At 35.0% G+C, this 20,490-nt stretch overlaps 1 protein-coding gene across 1 annotated transcript in view; it reads left to right on the forward strand.

The window, feature by feature from the left end:
* The first annotated feature begins 1,859 nt into the window (after window positions 1-1,859).
* LOC100241547 (uncharacterized) overlaps window positions 1,860-20,490 on the forward strand; it is a 61,123-nt gene continuing 42,492 nt past the window's right edge. The window contains exons 1-4 of the mRNA XM_002268058.5: window positions 1,860-2,258; window positions 3,561-3,732; window positions 3,853-4,070; window positions 12,117-12,177. Coding sequence (XP_002268094.2) covers window positions 1,902-2,258; window positions 3,561-3,732; window positions 3,853-4,070; window positions 12,117-12,177 — 808 coding nt within the window. The 5' untranslated portion in view covers window positions 1,860-1,901. The remainder of the gene's footprint in view (window positions 2,259-3,560; window positions 3,733-3,852; window positions 4,071-12,116; window positions 12,178-20,490) is intronic.

Consider the following 20,490-nt stretch of genomic DNA (forward strand, 5'->3'; position numbering starts at 1 on the left):
CCTGAACAGAGGACAACTTAAAGTTGACTTAAAAAGGTAAAGTATTAGTTTATTTAAATACCCTATTTTTGAATTCTCTCTCTTAAGAGTTTGATATATATAAATTATCTTTGCATTTTCTTCTTGAAGTCATTCTTAATCACTCGTTTAGGCTCAACACCTAAATATTCATCAACTACTATAAGCTATGTTTAGTAGGTGAGAAGAGAGAGTAATAATGGACATCTCATTCATTTTCTCACTAATTTTCATGTTTGAATAACTTAAGTGGCGATGAGAATGAAATCAAGAATGATTTCAAAAGAAAAGAAATTCCACTTAAAAGTGAGATTTCAATTCATCTATAAGAAGAGGTCTTTTAATTTCCTAGTACAAGTTAATTTTAAAAATTAAAAATCAAAAACTTCTTTTAGATAAGTTGTTTTTAAAAATATTTTTTTATTTTGATTTTATAAAAAAAAATTGTAAATTCAATTTATATATTATAAAATAAATTTAATTCAAGATTTATTAAATATAAAAATAATTTTGTGATTACAAATAAATTTTAAAAATAAATATTTTTGATAAAATATGAATAGTAATATTATAACAAAATCATAAATTATATTTTTTATAAATATTATAAAAATATGGATATTAACATTCTATAAAGCATAATTGATTTATTTTATTAAAAATAAATAATAATAATTTAAAATTAATAATTATTAATATTATTTTTAAAAATGATTAAACTTATTACTTTTGTTTTTTAAAAATTGTTTTTCAAGAACAACAATTAACAATGGTATTAATTTTTTAAAGACATATTTGTTTTAAATCACAAGCTCAAATAGTTTTTTTTTTATTATTTAGAAAAAAAACTCTCAAAAATATTTTTTTAAATGAAAATAAAAAATTATTTTAAAAGTTGTATAGTGTGAAAGTTTTTTTGGAAACAAAAAAAAATTATTATTTTAAATTATATTTATTAATATTACTGTCAACATATGTATATATATTGTTTTATTCTCATTATTACTTAATATTAAAATGAAAACAAATAATTATTCAAACCTTATATTTCTATATGCATCCAAATACAACAATTGGAATCGCCAAATCCATTCCTATTCAAGGAGAAATGAGAATGGAAAGAAAATTGTTATTTCCATTTTCATTCCCATATACCAAACATGAACCTTAGACGGTGTTTGGTAAAACTTAATAGACTTGATGATTTTAACTTAAATTATACTTAAATTGTTGACTTAAAACTTATTACTTAACTCTTACTTTTAAGTATCAATGATCTTTGATAAAATTAACTTAAAATTTATTCTAAATTATCAAATTGACATATTTATCCTCATAAATTATAAAAGGGGTTGAGTAATAAAAGAAATCATGGGGATAATTTGACAAATGAAGATAAAAACGTAAAATGAAGATGTAAACTTAAAAACAAGTAAATTATTTTTACTTAATTTTTAAAGTTATTTATGACTTTAAGTTATACTATTAAATTATTTTACTAAATATATTTAATTTATTTAATAACTTAAATTAAGTTATTAAGTCACTTTAAATTATTAAGTTCGTGTACCAAACATCCACCTAGATTATTTCTTTAAAATTGTATATAAATAGACCCCTTAAATTGCATTATTAATCTTTATTATCAATTTTCAAATGTAGAATAACAATGCACCTATCAATGTTCAATTTTCAAATGTATTTGTTCGAGCTAAACTAGGTTAGGATCCCAAAAATTAATCATTTTTTTCAATTTTATTTTATAAATAAAAAATAATCTAGACACGTGATGTCACGTGAGCTTTGATTCTTGTGAAGTTCAAACCCGAACACCCTCAAAACCCAACTCCCTCCCTCTTATCCACTGTCTTCAATTCTTCACAATGTCGAGCCTCTTAACATACGCGCACCTCCCCTTCAAATCCCCTTATCCTACGAATCCTCGCCGGACACTGACCCTAACTTCGGCAATCTCTTCGCCGGAAAAGAGACCACGGCGGAAGAAAAAAACAAAGCAGCCTAAGGAAGACAGCTTCGTCGCCGTCACGGCGGTGTCGGCCGGCGAGAAGGCTCTGAGACTGACGTTCATGGAGGAGCTAATGGAGCGCGCCCGGAGCGCAGATACCGCCGGAGTTTCCGAAGTGTTCTACGACATGGTTGCCGCCGGGCTCAGCCCTGGCCCTCGCTCGTTCCACGGCTTGATCGTGTCTACCGTTCTCAATGGAGACGATGAGGGCGCGGTGAGGTGCTCTTTCTATGTCTGGTTACTGTGATCATGGAGGAAAATGAATGCTGTTTGACAGTAGAAATGAAAATGATTTTCTCGATGCAAATAAAAGTGTCGTTTACATAAATGCTTGGCCAAACAGCTTCTTATTAAGCATTTCGAATTTTTACAAAATCAAGGCAATGATGATAAATTATGATATGTATCTTCAAGGAATGTAGCATCACTCTTTTGAAGAACAGTTTCTCTAAGAGTGTGATTGTTTAGTGTGAAATTGTTGGAAAAGGACAGAAAATATAGGCTCCTCGGAAGGGGAGTCAATAACCTTGATAAATATTTGCAATATGTTTGTGTTCAGAGAATCATTTGAGAAAGCTGTTTTGCAAAATATTTTTCCTCAAGAATAATGCCACTTTGGAAGTGTTCCCCTGGATAAAAACAATACATAGATGCTCTAGGTTCTGTGTAAATTTATTACATGCTATTAAGTGTGTTGGAGATGCAAACAAAGATGCTGTTTGCAGCTCAAATTATTTTCCTCCCTCTTGAAAAGTTGTAGAGAGGAAAAAAAATATAAGCAATTCCCAATTCTCTTCTTTGATGTACCATGGAAAATAGAAGGAAGAATAAAATCTATAAAACTAATTTTAAAACATATGCATTGCCAAATTCTTCATTCTCTATATAAAAGAACAATAAAATTGGATAGGGATTGGAATTTTATAATGTAAACTTATTTTTTAGGGATAACCAATTAAAAGGGACAAAGGAAACATGAAATTGCAAATCTAACCTCCCACTTTTTTTTACCAAAAAAAATACCCATTTTGGACAAAAATACCCTTATTTTTTTCTTGTAAAAATAATCTTTTCTTTTAAAACAAACATGTAAATAATGAAAATGTTGAAGGCTATTTATGTCAAAAATGGGTTACTCTTCAAGTTCAAAAATGGGAGAGATTAGTTTTACAAATTTGGTATATTTTCATCCCTTTTAATCAATTAATCCTATTTTTTATTTTCCCTTCACCCTTCCTTTTCTTCTTTTTTCCCCCTTATTTTTTTTTTCCCATCATCTTTATCCTCAAACTTTCCATGCTCCAAATGGAGGCTAAGAAACTTTGCTTTCTTTCCAGTAATTCTAGGTTTAGGTAACAATATCAGTACATGACAATAATATACTAGGTGGACAAAAATGAAAGAACTGGTAATGAAAGAACTGGTTATGAAAAAAGGACAAATTTTAATTTCTGTTCGTATTTATGGTTGACACTTTATTCCGAGTATACTTACATTTGAGGTTGCTTTAGTGCAGATGCAATCATTGAGGAGAGAGTTAAGTGCAGGCCTTCGGCCTCTCCATGAAACATTTGTGGCATTGATTCGGTTGTTTGGTTCCAAAGGGTATGCTACCAGAGGCTTAGAAATCCTGGCAGCTATGGAAAAATTGAACTTTGACATCCGCAAAGCTTGGCTAGTTCTTGTTGGTACGATGTTATGCTTAACTCAATGATTATTATGTTTTCAAGTTGTATGTACATGCCAATAAGAGACACACATTCAATGCTTTGAACGTTTATCTAAGATGGTGAAGTTCTTCTAATCAGAGGAGCTTGTTAGGCATAATCATCTAGAAGATGCCAACAAGGTGTTCCTGAAGGGTGCCAAAGGTGGGCTGAGAGCTACAAATGAGCTATATGATCTTTTAATCGAGGAAGACTGTAAAGTCGGGGACCATTCTAATGCCCTAACCATTGCCTACGAAATGGAGGCAGCTGGGCGTATGGCAACCACTTATCATTTCAATTGTCTCCTTAGTGTGCAGGTGAGTTAATAGAATTTTGTTTCATGACTTTGAACTTCTTACATCTATCTGTTTAGCTTATTCCTTCAAAGAAGTCAGGATTACATAGTTTAGATGTCTAATTATAAATACACCAAATAAGTAATGTGGGTGTAATTATAGATCTTTCAAGGGGTTTGGCTTGCTCTTTCACTTGGATGTGTTACTAACTAGGGAGCAAATAAGCTGATTAAGCCTAGAGCCTCGTGTTTGAGGCAGTTGTTAGAGATTCATGCCTTCCTAAGTATTATCTGCTTGTATGATCTTTGCTGGGTGCAACATGGTTCTTGCCTTATTATTGTCATTTTCTTTGTCTCTACTTGTACTTTCTCCTTTTGGTCAAGTGGCTTTTGAGCCTATAAGACTCTAAGCACACCTGAGCACCTTCACCTGTGCAACAGTCAATCCAGTTGAGGCACTATTTTGCTATGCAATTTAGGAGGAAACATAGAAGATTGCAGTTTATGATCAGACAAAGTAGCACCAATGAAGAAGGTGAAGGATTATAAAGAACATATTGGCATCTACACTAAGGAGGTTGGACCTAGGAGGGAGTTTTGGTGGTAAATCAAAGAGGGGGATACGAAAAAGTTGAAATCTCAAATGGAAGGAAATATTTACTGTAAAGCTGGGAGCATTCTAAATGTTCAGGTAGCAGAAACATAGGCAATCTTTTCAATGATGCTTTAATAAATTTATTACATGGAGGAAGAAGGTTCATAGCTTGAAATTGGAAGGGTAAAGGGAAGAGTTTGTAATTATAGAGTGTTTTATATTTTGAGGCTCAATAATAGGCATTGGGGAAACTTTCTTGCAATGGTGTATTGTTCTATCATAGAGAATTCTTTTTTTTTTTTTATTCTTTTATTGGCTTTGAATGGATATTGTGGTTGCAACACAACTTCAAAATGCTTTCAATTTTTCTTTATTTTCCTTTTTATATGCAAACAAGATAAATGTATTGACAACATGTAACAAAGACTGCACTGAAATACACAAGTCGTCTACAAAGATGCCATGAAGCATAGGAGAAAAAGAAACGACATAAAAAATAAAGGGCCCTTCATAAAGATCCTAATCAATCTATAAAATTTAACATGGTTAGTGAAAGTTTAAGATCTTCTATTGTGTAACTATCTAGAGGAGGGTGTTTATTTAGCCCAAAGATAATTTTTTTATTTTTTATTTTTTATGGATTGTTTAATTAGATTGATAGTTATTAATCAATTCAAGAATTTCAATCGCACAAGTACACAAATGATTTATGTGGAAAATTACCCACAAAGCCTTTCATAGACTTTGTGGATGTAAGAATCATGGGATTAGAGATTGCAGAGTTGAAATCCACTAACTATGAAGAAATGGATGCACAAATTTACTTGGTAGTTGCTACTGCCTGAGACTTACGCTGATAGTACCTACACATACTTTCATGTCCACTATGCGATACCTTTGTGCTCACTCTTCAACACCTTGAAGGAATGTAATTCTCTATCATGAACTCAATGAACAATTATAAATACTTTGAGAGTGTCGGGTTAAGCACCAAGAGTAATGACATAAAACTTAGGTGCATAAAAAGTGGAATTACTTAATATTAGGCATATAGATATAGGATAAACCCTAATGAACTTGAACTCAAAATAACAATCAAATTTTACCAAAATTGAAATTGGAATCTGGGAGAAATTTGGAACCTTGGAAAATCTGGACAATCCCATCTTGAGCCCTCTTGCACTTGTTAAGGCCACTGGAGGGTGAGCGTTGAGAGTGCTTGAGTGGCCCTTGTGGGCACTTGAGTGCTCTAATTAAAATTTCTATTTTTTGAATTCTTTAAATGTCCATTTCCTTTTTTCTAATATACAATACTCAAAAAATTATTTGTTTCCAAAACAATTATATTTTTTTATTTTCATACAAGTTCACTTTATGTCTTTTACGTCATTATTATGAATTAAGTCAATTATGCTTACCTACTTAATCCTGGGTTGATTTTTCAGCAACTTTCAGTCCTCAAGAGCAATGTAAACTATAGGAAAGTGCACAAAGTCCTAAATCATGATGAATAAAACAAAATTGCCAACTTAACTAATGCACCAACAGTTAGGGAACTCCCAGTTATGTACATCTTAATTCACAACAAAGGATTACAAAGAAAGATGAATTTCATCTCTTGATTAAATATTTCTTTGCTTTCAAAGGATCTACAATTTCCCTTCATCCATAATGACTGAAGAACACATGGCAGTATAACCCTTTAGACCACCTTCTGGTTTTTTATCCACAAAAGAACAGTGTCACTCTAAAAAGGTTTCTCTTACCAAACTTGACATCATCCATGCAACCTTAAACAAAGACAATGTTGAATTTGATAACACTCTAGCTCTAGCACAATGCAAAAGGATGTGATCTATTGACTATTCATCTTCCTTAAAGAGAATACATTGATTCACCAAAGACTATTTTCTCCTTTGCCGCTAATACAAAGTCAAAACCTTTCCCAAGAAGCTTTCCATGCAAAAAAAGAAGAAGTTATCAATACTGAAATTTTCCCTTCTTTGCATCCATCCATTCCATCATGTCTTTCTCAGGTCATCTTACAGCCTTACCTTGAAGCCTTAAGAGGAAGACCTTCCCATTTAACACAACTTAAGAATATATATGATGCTATGACATAGATAATGGGTTGCAACCCAACCTAAGGAATTGTTAGGTTCTTTTGGATAAAAAGTCAGACTTGTACATGTGCTCTGATAAAAAAAAGAGACTTGTACATGTGTTAGTTGCTCTTGATTGCCAAATCTTGGATGACAGTGTGGCTATTTTGGCTCAGGCTCAATGTAATGAGATCATGGAATGTCCAATGAGATAAAAGTAGAGACTCTGACTTTAAGAACCAGTAAAGGGGTGGTTTCTGGGTGGGGGAAAAGATTGAGGGTTGAGTTAGTGATTATGGGAATTGATTAGGTTATTGGATTATACTCCAGAAGTTGTATTTAGAATGGAAGGTTCTTTTAGGGTATTATTGTGTGATATTATCAGGGTTGAATTGGTGGTTTAGGAGGGTGAAGATGAAGAATCAGATTCCAGTTTTAGATTTCTTCTTTAAAGGGTTTTAGAATGATGTTGCCTGTTATTCTTGGTTATTGAAGTTAAATAGCGTCATGGTGATGATCTAAAGGTTACAAGCTAAGGTAGACATGGGGAGGATATGCTGAAAAGAGAATGGAAGAAGCTTCATTGTTGTATATATACAATACTAGATTGTGTTAACTTGCACTAATTGATGGAGCTTATTAATGTCTTGGTGGGTGAATGGGTTGAATGCTTGGGAAAAGAAAGGTTTTGGTTTAGGCAGCTCAAGCATTGGAAAATTAATGTGGTATGCTTCAAGAGACTAAACTTGAGACATTTCAAGTGGAGATTGCTTAAAGTTTGTCTAGATCATGTTTTAGAGGTTTTGTGGCTTAGGTGCTAGTGGGACAACCAATATTGTTCTTTATGTTGGTTTAAAAATAAATCCTAAAGGCAATGAATTCAATTAACATATTTGAAATGAAAGAAGTTGAACTTCATTTCCTTTAGGGGTTGAAAAGAAACCAATCTATTATTGTAAAATAAATGGAAAAAAACACTTTTGCTATCATGGCATGCATCAATCGCACATAAAGATTAATCTATTAATCATTGATTAGTAAGATCAAAATAATAAAATGGATTCTTATAGCCAATCTTTTTTTTTTTTTTTTTTTTGATAAGCAAAGCAGAGAATATATTAGAGAAGGCCAAAAGGCCGCACCGAATACAGGAGGTATACAAAGCAGCCATAAGGCCATAAAACAAAAACAAGAACACCTCACCAGCCCTTAGGGGACCGCTACCCACTCCAAGAAGCCTAGAAGTAAAGAGGACTCCTCTCCCCTATACAACTTAGTCCAACTCCACAGACTACATACAAAAGAATTCTTAAGAGTCTGAATAGTCAAAAGACCCCCTCTAAAAGCTAACCTATTTCTTTCCTTCCACACCGTCCAAAAAATACATAGTGGAATGGTCTTCCATATCTTCTTCCTTTTTTTACCCACAAAAGGGCCCCGCCAACAGAATAACGCCTCTTTGACCTTCTCTGGAAACACCCACTGAACCCCAAATAAGGCAAAGGCGATATCCCAAAGGGTCCTAACCACTGTACAATGTAAAAGAATGTGATTTACATTTTCCTCTTCACAACCACACAAAAAACAACAATTTGGAAGCTGCCACCCACGCATTTGCAGCCTATCCAACGTGAGGATTTTTTCCCAAGTAGCCTCCCACGCAAAGAAAGCCACTTTGGTTGGGACCTCATCCACCCAAATATTTTTTCCCTGAAAAACAAGAGGAATAGGGGCTGCCAGCAGATTGTAAGCCCCCCTAATCTGAAACCTGTCAGAATCCCCACCTTTCCAAAGCACTGAATCCTCCTCAGGGGTTACTCTGATGTCCCTTAGCAAAAAGAGCAAATCCTCTATCAGCACCAACTCCCAATCATTAGAATCTCTAACCAATCTGAAATTCCACCCTCCTTGGCCAAGCCTTGGGTCCCACGCATCATTCACCGACTCATTACTGCACGTTGCCAAGGCAAAAATCTGGGGAAACGCTTGGGACAGCGCTTCATTACCGCACCAATGATCAGTCCAGAACATGATCTTAGTCCCCCTCCCCGCCTTGAACTTCATGTTATTCCAGCACCAGCCCATCTCCTTTAAAATCTCCTTCCAAACTCCCACTCCAAAGGGCCCCCGGGCTTTCCTTAGATTTCCAACCACAACCCTCCAACCCGTGCTTCACCCCAATTACCTTCTTCCACAAGACATCCTTCTCTACGGCAAATCTCCAAATCCACTTGCCCAATAAGGCCTTATTCAAAATCCCCATCCTCCTTATGCCAAGACCCCCCTTCTCTTTTTTAGTACACACCACCTTCCAATTAACTAAATGGATTTTCCTACCCGTGTTTCCCCCTCCCCAAAGAAAATCTTATAGCCAATCTTGACGAGAAAATAATGAAAATAATCATATTACTGTTAAAAATTGAATAAATATAGTAAAAACATGCACAACTTCATGAAAATATATAAAAAGAAGAGAAGTTATCATTCAAATGAAAGCTTATTTCACTCGAAAAAATAATACATTTAATAATGAAGAAACAAAAGAATAATTATTTAAAGAAACCCTTTTCCTAAAAAAAAAAAGAAAAAAAAGAAAAAAAAAAGAAAAAGGAATTTAGTAGATTTTATGAAAAAAAGAAAATCTTTATACTTATTTGAAACAAACTTTGAATTATTATTGGGAGGATTCTGCCTAACTAGAACAAATTTTCATCAAATTTATTTCTTGATATATGAATTTATTTAGGTATTTTTTGGCAATTTTAATATGTAAAAATTGTCTAATAAAAAGGAAGTTGTTCCCTAGTTGGGTTCTGCCCTTGGTGTTAAATTTTGATGATTGTGCCCTAGGACACCCAAGACAACTAAGGATTGGAGGGGTGATAAGAGATTATAATGGTGTTGCGGTTAGAGCTTTTTCAAAACAAGTAAGAGATGGTTTAGCCTTTTTACAGGCCTTGCTACAAGCCAGGGTGCTTAGACTTTCTAACCTACTTGTGGAAGGGGACTCTTACCATATTGTCATCTTGGTGGCTAAATTGAAAAGAGGGCCTTTGAGTTACTATGGGTGGCTTTGTCAAATATTCTATGTTTCATACTTGCACATCTTCTGGACTTCTCTTTCTCTTAGTCTTCTTGTTGAATTAATAATGTTGCTGATCTTTTAGCAAAGAGAGGAGCAATGTTTTAGGTTCACTTTGTAGGAGATTATTTACGCCCTGGAGGAGTGTTGAGTCTTTACCTTGTATAGTTGCATGTGGTACTCTAGCGATGTATGGATCTCCTTAGTCCCTCATAGAAGTTTGCTCCATCTCTTCTTTCAATCAGATTTTGTAAATCTTGGAAGGATTCCTCACACTTCATTTTTATTTTTAAATTCATATCAATGTATGTGTTAGTTTCTAAATAGAAAAATGTCAAATAAAAACTAGATGAGGATGGACAAAACGACAACAAAAGAAGAAGGATAAGGAAAAACATATCCAGTTGTAGAAGATTGGAGTTGGAGTTGTAAGAGTAATGTTGAAAAAAGGTAAGTTGTGAGACATCTTCTGTTTTAATGAATGTTATTTGTGAAATTCCATTCTTTCTAGAAGGAATTGAAATATAAAGGTTCTTCTCAATTACATCAATCATATTATTTCTTTTCACAAATACCTTCCATTCCAACCATGGAAATTGGAGATTTAAATTCAATTCTTTTTTTTTTTTTTTCTCCAAATCCATCCGCTCCTTATGAGTCTATCATATTCCATCTCTTGCTCATTTGAAAAGAATAGTTTCATTTAGGCAGTCTCCAAGTTTTTGGTCCTAATAATGATGGTGAGAGAAGTTATCTATTATGGCTTTATGGCTTTGAAATTACGAGAACTTCACACAAGTGATTCAACAATGAATGGTAAAAAAAAAAAAAAAAAAAAACCAAAAGAAAGAAGAATTTGATGCTTCAATTTTTGTTTAAACTAGATAAAATTTAAAATTATTTTTTATTTTAATAATTTTTGTCTATTCTTTTATTTTGTTTATGTACTTTGCCTTATATTTTTATAGTTTTATTTGATTAATTTTGTAAATTATGATATTTACACCTTACACTTGAGATTATGCTTTAACCCACTAAAGAACAAAATGCGTCAATTCTATTGTTTGTTTTTAAAACTAGCCATTACATTTTAAAACTATGTTAGATTGAGGAGATTTTTGGGAAATTGGAGGCAAGAACATAGAATATATTGGATGCATAGGTTTAGGCACAGCCACACCAAGTGCAGGCACAAAGATTTCCCGAGGCTAGACTAATTCTTTTTGGCTTGCTTTTTGGCATCTCTGTGCACTACTTTGGTGCACCCTTTGCTAGCTTGCCTATAAGAAAAAAAAAAAAAAGAAAAAAAAAAAAAAGAAAAAACTACAGCTCATGTTCAATTTATAAATATTATAAATTTGGACATCCAACATTTCCTTTTTCCTTTTTTTTCCTGATCCTTTGTTTTTTTTTGGCTAATAACCTCTGCTGCATATTTTGTTAGTTCAAAGAGTTTTTTGGTTAAGGAAAACCTGTGTTTACTTTCCTGTTCATCCTTGTCATGGACATGCTTTCTTTGTTTCTTTTCAAGGTAATGCCAGTAGCTTTTGGGATGGTGCTGATGTGGGTAACAGTGTTGGAGGAAAATGAGTTCTTCTCACATCTATTTTTCGCAGATTGCATCATATGTAGAGAGCGAATTCCGTTGTGGTTCATTGAATAAACCACAAAATTACAAGGCCTTGGAGTGATTCATATCTACTCGAGATTTTTGATCTATCAGAGATTGTAGCATTTCTCTTATGGATCTTATTAGATTGAGCAACTCGTAGGACTGTTTTGCTGAAAAAGGAATGCTAGGTCTTTTTTCAGTACTTGTAGTTTGCCTGATTAGTTTCAATAGGATGGAAATGCCACACCTTTTTGTTTTGTTTTGATTTTTGTTTTTGGTTTCATTTGTGGTAGTTGCTAAATGTATATGCTGTCCACTTTTCAACATCATTTTAGAGCATTAATTAAACAATTTGACAAAGGTGACGTTGTAGTTGTTATGCATGTCAAAATTAATGATTTATGTGATTACAGATTGCTTAAATTTATCCTGTTTAAAAGAATCCCATGATTGTCCTTTAAAAAGGAAGCATCCCATGGTTGTTGAGAAGGGTAATCTAGATGCACAGTGCATGTTTATAAGAACCTTGGTTGAAGGCTTTGGCTGTTGCTTGATGGATAAATTCTCCATCAGAGCATTACTTTTTCAGGAAAGCTCTTTCCTGTGGTTACTATAGACCTGCTCCTGTTTTCCTAACATCTAACATCTGACTGATATCTTTTGTTTATTGCATGTAGGCAACTTGTGGAATACCTGAAATAGCTTTTGCAACATTTGAGAATATGGAATATGGAGAAGGTTTATATTTTCTTGTACTTATGCCTGTTTAGTTATATGTTATGATTGTTCCGTTGTTTTAAGTTGTAGGATAATTATAAACAGTTTGTTATAATATAATTGCAGAGATTTTTTCATGATATAAAAATTGCAGAGCCCCTGAAGAGCTTCCATATGGCTGCCAGTGCATACCTCTCTCTCTCTCTCTCCAATCACCTTCCAGCATGCTCTTTGGGGCAATTTCACCACCCTCCAATAGTATCTATTGAGTAGTTCCACCACCCTCCAATACTTCCTCTAAAGTGAACCTAAATCTGAGAACTCCCTGTAACAGCTTTAATCTACCATCAAAACTTCCTTAGGTGAACCCAACTCCTAAAACTCCTTATGAAAGCTTCAGTTGTATTTCAACTTTTAAATTAAAATTTGAAGATGATGTTATATATTCTGCAGTAATTTTATCTTTATGAATAAGAAAGAAAGAGACTTGTGGAAATTTGATGGCTGGCTATGGATATGATAGCAAAGTGGGGAGCAAAACATTTGTTGTTTCTTGTAGGAGATTTGTACCCCCTAAGTATTGATTTTGTATTTTGAACCACTTTTTCTTTTAACAATGTCCTATGTTTCTTAGAATGGATAGTTTTGTCCTACTTTTTATTAGAGATGTGTGGATGGACAGAGGACAGAATCCTCATCCTTCTTTATACTTATTTCATGTTAATGAACTGTTTGTTTTTTATTATAAAAGAAAGAAAGAAAGAAAAAAGATGATGTCATATCTCATGTATGTTTTCTTTGCAAACTTGAGGGGGAGCCTATGGATCATATTCTACTTCATTGCACCAAAGCAAGGATTCTATGGCATCTCATGTTCTCCTTATTTGTGTAGTTTGGGTGATTCCTTCTTTGGTGAAAGATATCATGTTAAGTCGACATGGTTCCTTTGTAGCCTCTTTGCATATTTTGGACAATTTGGTGAGAACGAAATCAAAGAGCTTTTGAAAACAAGGAACAAACTGATCAAAAGATAAAACTGTTGTTCCTCTGTAATCTTTTAGCGTGGGTTAGCATGTACATAGGTGAAGGCTCAATGCCTTTGATTTTAAAGATTGGGTGGGTCTTGTTGAGTGTAAGGGTGGTTTTTTCTGTCCTCTCTTTTGAGGCCTTCCTTTAGGTGCCCCTTGTATATGTCTTGTGTATTTTGATATACTTTTTCGTTTTTAAATTTATACATAACTATCTTTACCTATCAGAAAAAAAAAAAAAAAAACAAACTCATATATGGTGTTTCACCAATATTTGCAGTTCTACCAGCTACCTACCAAAGATTAGACTATGATAAGTTCTCAGCTAGTTATGTCCATATCTAGTAAGGATGTGTCTGGTTCAATGCTAAAGATAGTAGTTGATATAAGATTTGTGAGTGGCCTGTAATGGCAGCAATAATGGGTATTTGTGTGGTGAAGGCTGTAGTCAATTTAGTGCTAATGATAATTCTGATGAGATGCATTAATTAAGTTAATGGCAGTTTAGGCTACAATTCTGGTGACACAGGTGGCTGTGGAGGCAGGTGGTGATAATGGTGGTACTGACCGTTAAAAAGGTAGTTCCAATTATTGGTGGTGACCAAAAACCTGTTCAGAACATGTTGTGGGTGAATGGTAGGGATGATTGTCTTTTTTACTTGGTACTTAGTTGAATTGGCCATGTAAGCTGAATTAGTTGACTTTGCCTATTAATGGGTGAGTGTAATTTAGAGTGCTTTTGCTAGTCTGGAGTTCTAACAGGGACAAAGTTCTTTTGCATCAAAAAATTGTTGATATAATCACTTTCTGTCATCATACTTGACATCAATTAACAGAAAGGAGGTCCGAGGATAAGAAAACCAAGAGGTTCAGTGCTATTTGAAAAACTTCAGAAGGATTCATATCATCATTGGATCTTTAGGGAGATTTAGTTCTCCTTTATAATACATTAAGGATTGGGCAAACCAAAAGTGAGCCTAGTTGCATGCTTTAAGCACTTTAAAATTGCCACATTATTTGAGAATGTATGCCTTGTCATGTATCTTCAATAATAATTTAGCTTTAAATTTCATTGAAGTTTGTCAAGTGAAATCAAAAAGGAAACACAACTCTCTATTCTATCTTTCATTTAGAACGCAAGCCCTAAATAAATAGGTAATCTATACAAGAAGATAATTACAAAAGAAATAACATGTTCCTAAGGACTAGGAAACCATGAAACAGAAGGCTAAAAACTAGGTGTTTACACACCTTTATTTAAAAAAAAAAATAGATGAATACTCTAATAAAATAACTGGATAATTAGCTAGAGATTATCTAGAGTAATCTCCAACTCCTACTTGCCAACACTCCCCCTCAAGTTGGGGAGTATGTGTTCAGTAGGCCCAGCTTGCTTGTGAGCTTGTCAAAGTTTTGACAAGGCAGTTCCTTTGTTAGGATGTCTACTGCTTGTTCCCTTTTAGGCACATGCTTCACATTAAGCATTTCTCCTTCAATCTTCTCTTTTATGAAATGACAATCTACCTCCACATGTCTTGTTCTATTATGGTGAACTGAATTGTATGAGATGCTTATGGCTGCTTTATTGTCACAATATAGTAACATTGGATTGGTTGTAGTCATACGTAGTTCTCCATAAAACCATCGCTCTAAACTCACTTGGTTAATTGGGAGGTGGTATGTACAGATAAGACCAAAGGGGGGCTAGGCATTAGAAAGCTAGCCTTGTTGAACAAAGCATTACTTGGCAAGTGGATATGGAGGTATGCTAGTGACAAAGATAATCTTTGGAAACAAGTGATCAAGGTGAAGTACGAGCAGGAGGATTTCGGGTGGAGGCCAAAGAAGACTAAGGGGGCGGTGGGAGTTGGGGTTTGGAAGGAGATTTGGAAAGAATCAGAATGGTACTGGAATAACATGTTCTTCAAAGTAGGGAAGGGCAACACAATCAGGTTTTGGACAGATGTGTGGTGTGCAGAGACAGCGCTGTCCCATTGTTTTCCTCATCTCTTTGCTATGGCGGTACAAAGGAACGCAACGGTTGAGGAAATGTGGGATCAAAATTCGGGTAACGGAAACTGGAATCTAAATTTTCTGAGGGACTTCAATGATTGGGAGTTGGGGTTGGTTGGAGATTTTCTTCAGATTTTGAGGGGCCACAAACCCTCTGGGGTAGAAGACTCAGTCCTGTGGAGTAAAGGAGGAAGGACGCATTTCAGGGTAAAGGAAGCGTATAATTTGCTGGTGAGATCTGAGGATACAGGTTTTCCTTCTAGAAGCATTTGGGTGACAAGGGTGCCAACTAAAGTTTGTTTTTTTGCATGGGAGGCGACGTGGGGGAGGGTGCTGACTTTGGATAGACTTCAAAGAAGAGGGTTACAACTTCCAAATCGCTGCTTTCTATGTGGTTGTGAGGAAGAAAGTGTAAATCATATACTCATACACTGTACAGTGGTTAGAGTTTTATGGGATATAGTGTTTGGTTTAGTAGATGTGAAATGGGTTTTCCCAAAAACTGTAAAGGATGTTTTAGTTAGTTGGAGGGGTTCGTTTGTGGGAAAGAAAAGGAAAAAGATTTGGGAAGCCACTCCGTTGTGTATTTTTTGGACGGTGTGGAAGGAAAGGAATAGGATAGCTTTTAGGGAGGGGGTGTTGAACGTTCAAAAGTTAAAGAATATTTTTGTTTGTAACTTGTGGAGTTGGGCCAAACTGTATGTAGGTGAGGAGACGTTCTCCCTTATAGGGTTTCTTGAGTGGATGGCTTCCACTTAATGGGAGTTGTTTTTGTTTTGTTGTTTTTGAGGCTTAGTTGCCTTGTATACCCCCTGTATACTTTGTGGCGTCTTGCCTTTTGAATGAATTTCCTTTACTTATCAAAAAAAAAAAACATCACTTCTTGTCACCACAGATTGCTTCTTACTTCTCCATCTCACAAGATTTCCCCAAACAAAGGTGCAGTATCTGGAAGTTGATCACCTATCTTTTATTGATCCTGCTCAATCTACGTCAGTAACTTCTAATTTTCTCTCTTTTGATTTCCTAAAGAAAAGTCCCTTCCTAGAAGTCAATTTGAGATATCTCAAGATTTGAAAAAACACCACTTCTAGTTGTTCTTCACAAGGGCGTGCATGTATTAACTTACAATGCTCACTGCAAAGGCAATATTTGGTTGAGTGTGCAAGATAAATAAGCTTACCCATAAGTCGTTGATATCTGCCTTGGTCCATAGGAGTCCCATTATTATATGTTCCAATTTTCTTATTTTGATCCATTGGTCTATCAGCAAGTTTGCAGCTGCGCACACCTATTTCCTTCAACAAATCAAGAGTATACTTTCTTTTAGAGACTACAATACCCTTTCTGCTCCTTGCCACTTCCATTCCAAGGAAGTACCTTAGGGGTTTGAGATCCTTAATTTCAAATTCTCTACCCATAACACTTGTGAGCCTTTCCATCTCCTCAAGATCATTCCTTGTGAGAATTATATCAACAACATACACTATGAGAATGGTGATCTTACCAATTTGACAAGTGCTTGAAGAATATGTTATGATTAGTTTGCTCCTATGTAAATCCATGACCTTTTATAGTTCAGGTGAATCTCTCGAACAATGCCTTAGGAGATTATTTCAGACCGTAAAGGGATTGTTTCAATTGGTAGACATGATTATTGCTTCCATTGTCTTCAAATCCTAGTGGCGAGTTCATATAAACTTCCTCGTCTGGTTCTCGGTTTAGGAATGCATTCTTGACGTCCAACTGTTAAAGAGGCTAGTCTAGGTTGGTTGCTAGTGACAAGAGGACTTGTATAGCATTTAATTTGGCAACAGGTGTAATTGTCTCTTGGTAATCTATCTCGTATGTCTCAGTGAAACCTTTAGTAATTTAACATGTTTTATACCTCTCAACTATTCCATTTGATTTGTATTTAACAGTGAACACTTATTTACAACCCATTGTAGTTTTCCCTTTTGGCAATTGAACCAGTTTCCAAGTAGTATTTTCTTTCAACACCTTCATTTGCTCCTGTATTGCATTTTTCCACTTAGGGATAGTCAAGGCCTCTTGTATAGACTTTGAAATCTTAACACAAGAAATGTTAGTAGTATAAGATTGGAAAGAAGAAGATAAACATTTATACGACAGAAAGTGGGATATGGGTGCATGGTGTAGGATCCTACACCTTTCCTAAGGGCTATAGGTAAATCTAGATTTTTAGAGACAGATTGATTTAGATTTTTTTGGGCAGAATCTAAAATACCTGGATTGTTTTGCAAATCTATCACACTCAGTTCAGGCTCTTAACTATGTGATTCTAGGATAGGCAGCCCCCTTTGAGGTTTAATCTTTTTACTATAAACACAAAGCTCATCTCTAGATCTCCCCCTCTTTCTGAAATGTATTGAGTTGGGGACATAGTGGGCTTAGCTAGATTGAGATGAGTGGAATTGGGTAGCTTTATGGATTCAAATTCTGATCGATTTCTAGACTCGGGTTGTTCAGGGGCAGATGAGACACTAATAGGCTGTGTGTTTGTTTCCCCAAAACACTCTTCACTCTCAAGGTTCTCCCCTTAAAGAGTGTTTGTAGAAAAGGACAGTTGGGACTTGCAAAAGATGACATCTCTATAGACAAAAAATTTCTTTATGGTTGGAGAAAAACACTTGCACCCACTTTGGGTTGCAGAGTATCCTAAGAACACACACTTGATGGCTTGTGGATTGGGTTTGCTTTTGTTTTGGTTATGGACATGGGTGAAGGCAAACAACCAAACATTTTCAAGGGTAAGGAGTTGAGTGTTGGAAATGTGGGATAAAACTCAATGAGGACGGACACATACGATACTGAAGGAAACAACTTGGGTGTCGGTTAATTAGATAGCATGCCTTAAGGACAACTTCTCTCCACAAGTATTTAGGTATACACATGGTAAACATGAGGGCTCAAGCAACTTCTAAGAGGTGACGGTTTTTTCTCTTGGCAAGGCCATTTTGTTGAGGTGTATTGACATAAGAACTCTGCTGAATGATGCCATGTTGTTGTAGGTAACCTCTTAAAACAGAATGGAAATATTCCTGACTGTTGTCAGTCCTAGGGACTTGGATTTTGACTTGAAATTGGGTTCTAAACATGAGGTGCTTGAGCCCCCAGTCCTAAACATGAGGGCTTGAGCTACTTTTTAGAGGTGACAACTTTTTGTTGAGGTGTATTGACATATGAACTCTAGTGAATGATGTCGTTTTGTTCTAGGTAACCTCCTGAAATAGAATGGAAATATTCTTGATTGTTGTCAATCGTAAGGAGGGACTTGGGTTTATGCTTGAAATTGAGTTTTAATCATTGAATGGAAGGTTTGAAATATTTTGCAAGTTTCAAAATTTTCTTTTAGAAGTATACCCAACTAGACATCAATAAAAGTTACGGACCATTTAGTTACTCTAGATGGTCCCCACATATTGCTATGGATAACAGAAAAAGGCCTTGATGATTTCTATGGCTGTAGGAAGAAAGGAACATGAGTATGCATGGCAATTTGACAAATTTGACATTGAAAGGTATGAGGGTCTTTATTTTTTAATAACAATGGAAACAAGTTTTTTAAGTAAGTGAAATTAGGGTGGCCTAATCTATAACACTACTATATTATTTCATCACTAGTAATAGAAACAAATTCAAATCCAAAAACAAGAGATTGTCTAGTCTTAGAGTCTGCATTCTAAAAAAAATACAACCCTTCATGTAACTTAGCACTGCCCATTGTCTTCCCTAAGTGTAACTCCTAAAATTCACAAGAAGAGGAGGAAATTTAGCAATGCAACCAAGATCTCTAGTTAACTTATAGACTGTAGGTTACATGATAAATTTGGAACATAAAGTACTGAAGTTAAGTTAATATTTTCAGAGATTTTAATTGAGCCTTTTGTTGCAACAATTGACAAGGACTCACTAGCTATCTTGACCCTTAAATTATTGGAACAAGGAGTGTATGAAGAAAAATAATTGAAAAGTACCTATCATATGGTCTGAAGCACTTGAATCTACAATCCAAGGTGCTTTTGAATTTTTTGTGACACTAAGGGCTGCTAAGAAGTTAACTATTGAAGCAAGACTATAAGATTTGATATTGGGTTTGAACTGTTGTGATTGATTCAGAAGTCTACACAGCTGGTCTATCTTTTCCTTGCTAAGAAAGATTTGTGTGGTTGTGGATTCTTCACTTTTAGAGACTGTTCCTGCATTTTTTGAAACCTGAAAACCCCTTCCATCATTCTATCTAGGCCTCCAATTGGTAGGTTTGCCATGCAGCGGCCAACATTTGTCTTTGGTGTGGCCAAGTCTATTACAATGATCATAACACATTCTTCTTCTAGTTCTCTGCTCCCCATGGTATCCATTATCACCTCCTTTTGAAGCCAGAGCAGAACCTTCCATGAGGGTATTGATTGAGTCCTTCTCTTCTCCCAACATCACCTTTCTCCGATTTTCTTCCCTTTTGACTTGAGCGAATACTTCATCAAGAGATGTAACTGGTTCCTTTTCAAGGACCCTTCCTCACACCTCATCCAGGTCCTTATTGAGACCTGCCAAAAAATCAAACATTCTTTCCTTCTTTGTTTTATAGTACAGTCAAAGCAACAATTGACCTCTATAAATAAATCTAACTCTTGCAATAAAGCTTGAAGATCAGTGTAATATTGAGTTACACAATGATTACCTTGTGTGGTCTCTTCAATTTGCATCCGATTTAAAAAATGTGGGTTGAGTTTCTAAGGTCTGAATTAGTCCTCTTTACTGCATCCCACACATCCTTTGTTGTACGTAGAAATAGGTACATTTGACCAATCTTGAGCTCTATTGAATTAATCAGCCATGCAATAACGATGGAATCTTCTAAGTCCCAATTTTGAAGGGTCAGATCATCTTCATGAGGCTTCTTTGTGGTTCCTATCATGTGCCTTAATTTTCCTCTTCCTTTAATCACCAATTTCATAACCTGGAACCATTTCAGCCAACTTTTTCGATTCAATTTATGTCCAAGAAATTGCAAAGAGGTATTGTCTCCTCTGTATAATAGTGAAGCAAACACAGGTTGAACCATCTGCTGTATGGAACCTGAAGTAGCTGATGAAGACTCGTCTCCACGACATCCTCCAGTCATGGCAGTCTTCACACTAAGGTTGAATGAAGCCCAAATGTGTTGCTGCTCTGATACCATGAAATTAGGGAGGAAACATAATTCTCTGTTCTATCTTTCATTCAGAATGCTAACCCTAAATAAATAGGCAATTTATTCAGGAAAATAATT

Source organism: Vitis vinifera, chromosome 4 (assembly GCF_030704535.1).
Source record: "Vitis vinifera cultivar Pinot Noir 40024 chromosome 4, ASM3070453v1".
Classification (NCBI taxonomy): domain Eukaryota; kingdom Viridiplantae; phylum Streptophyta; class Magnoliopsida; order Vitales; family Vitaceae; genus Vitis; species Vitis vinifera.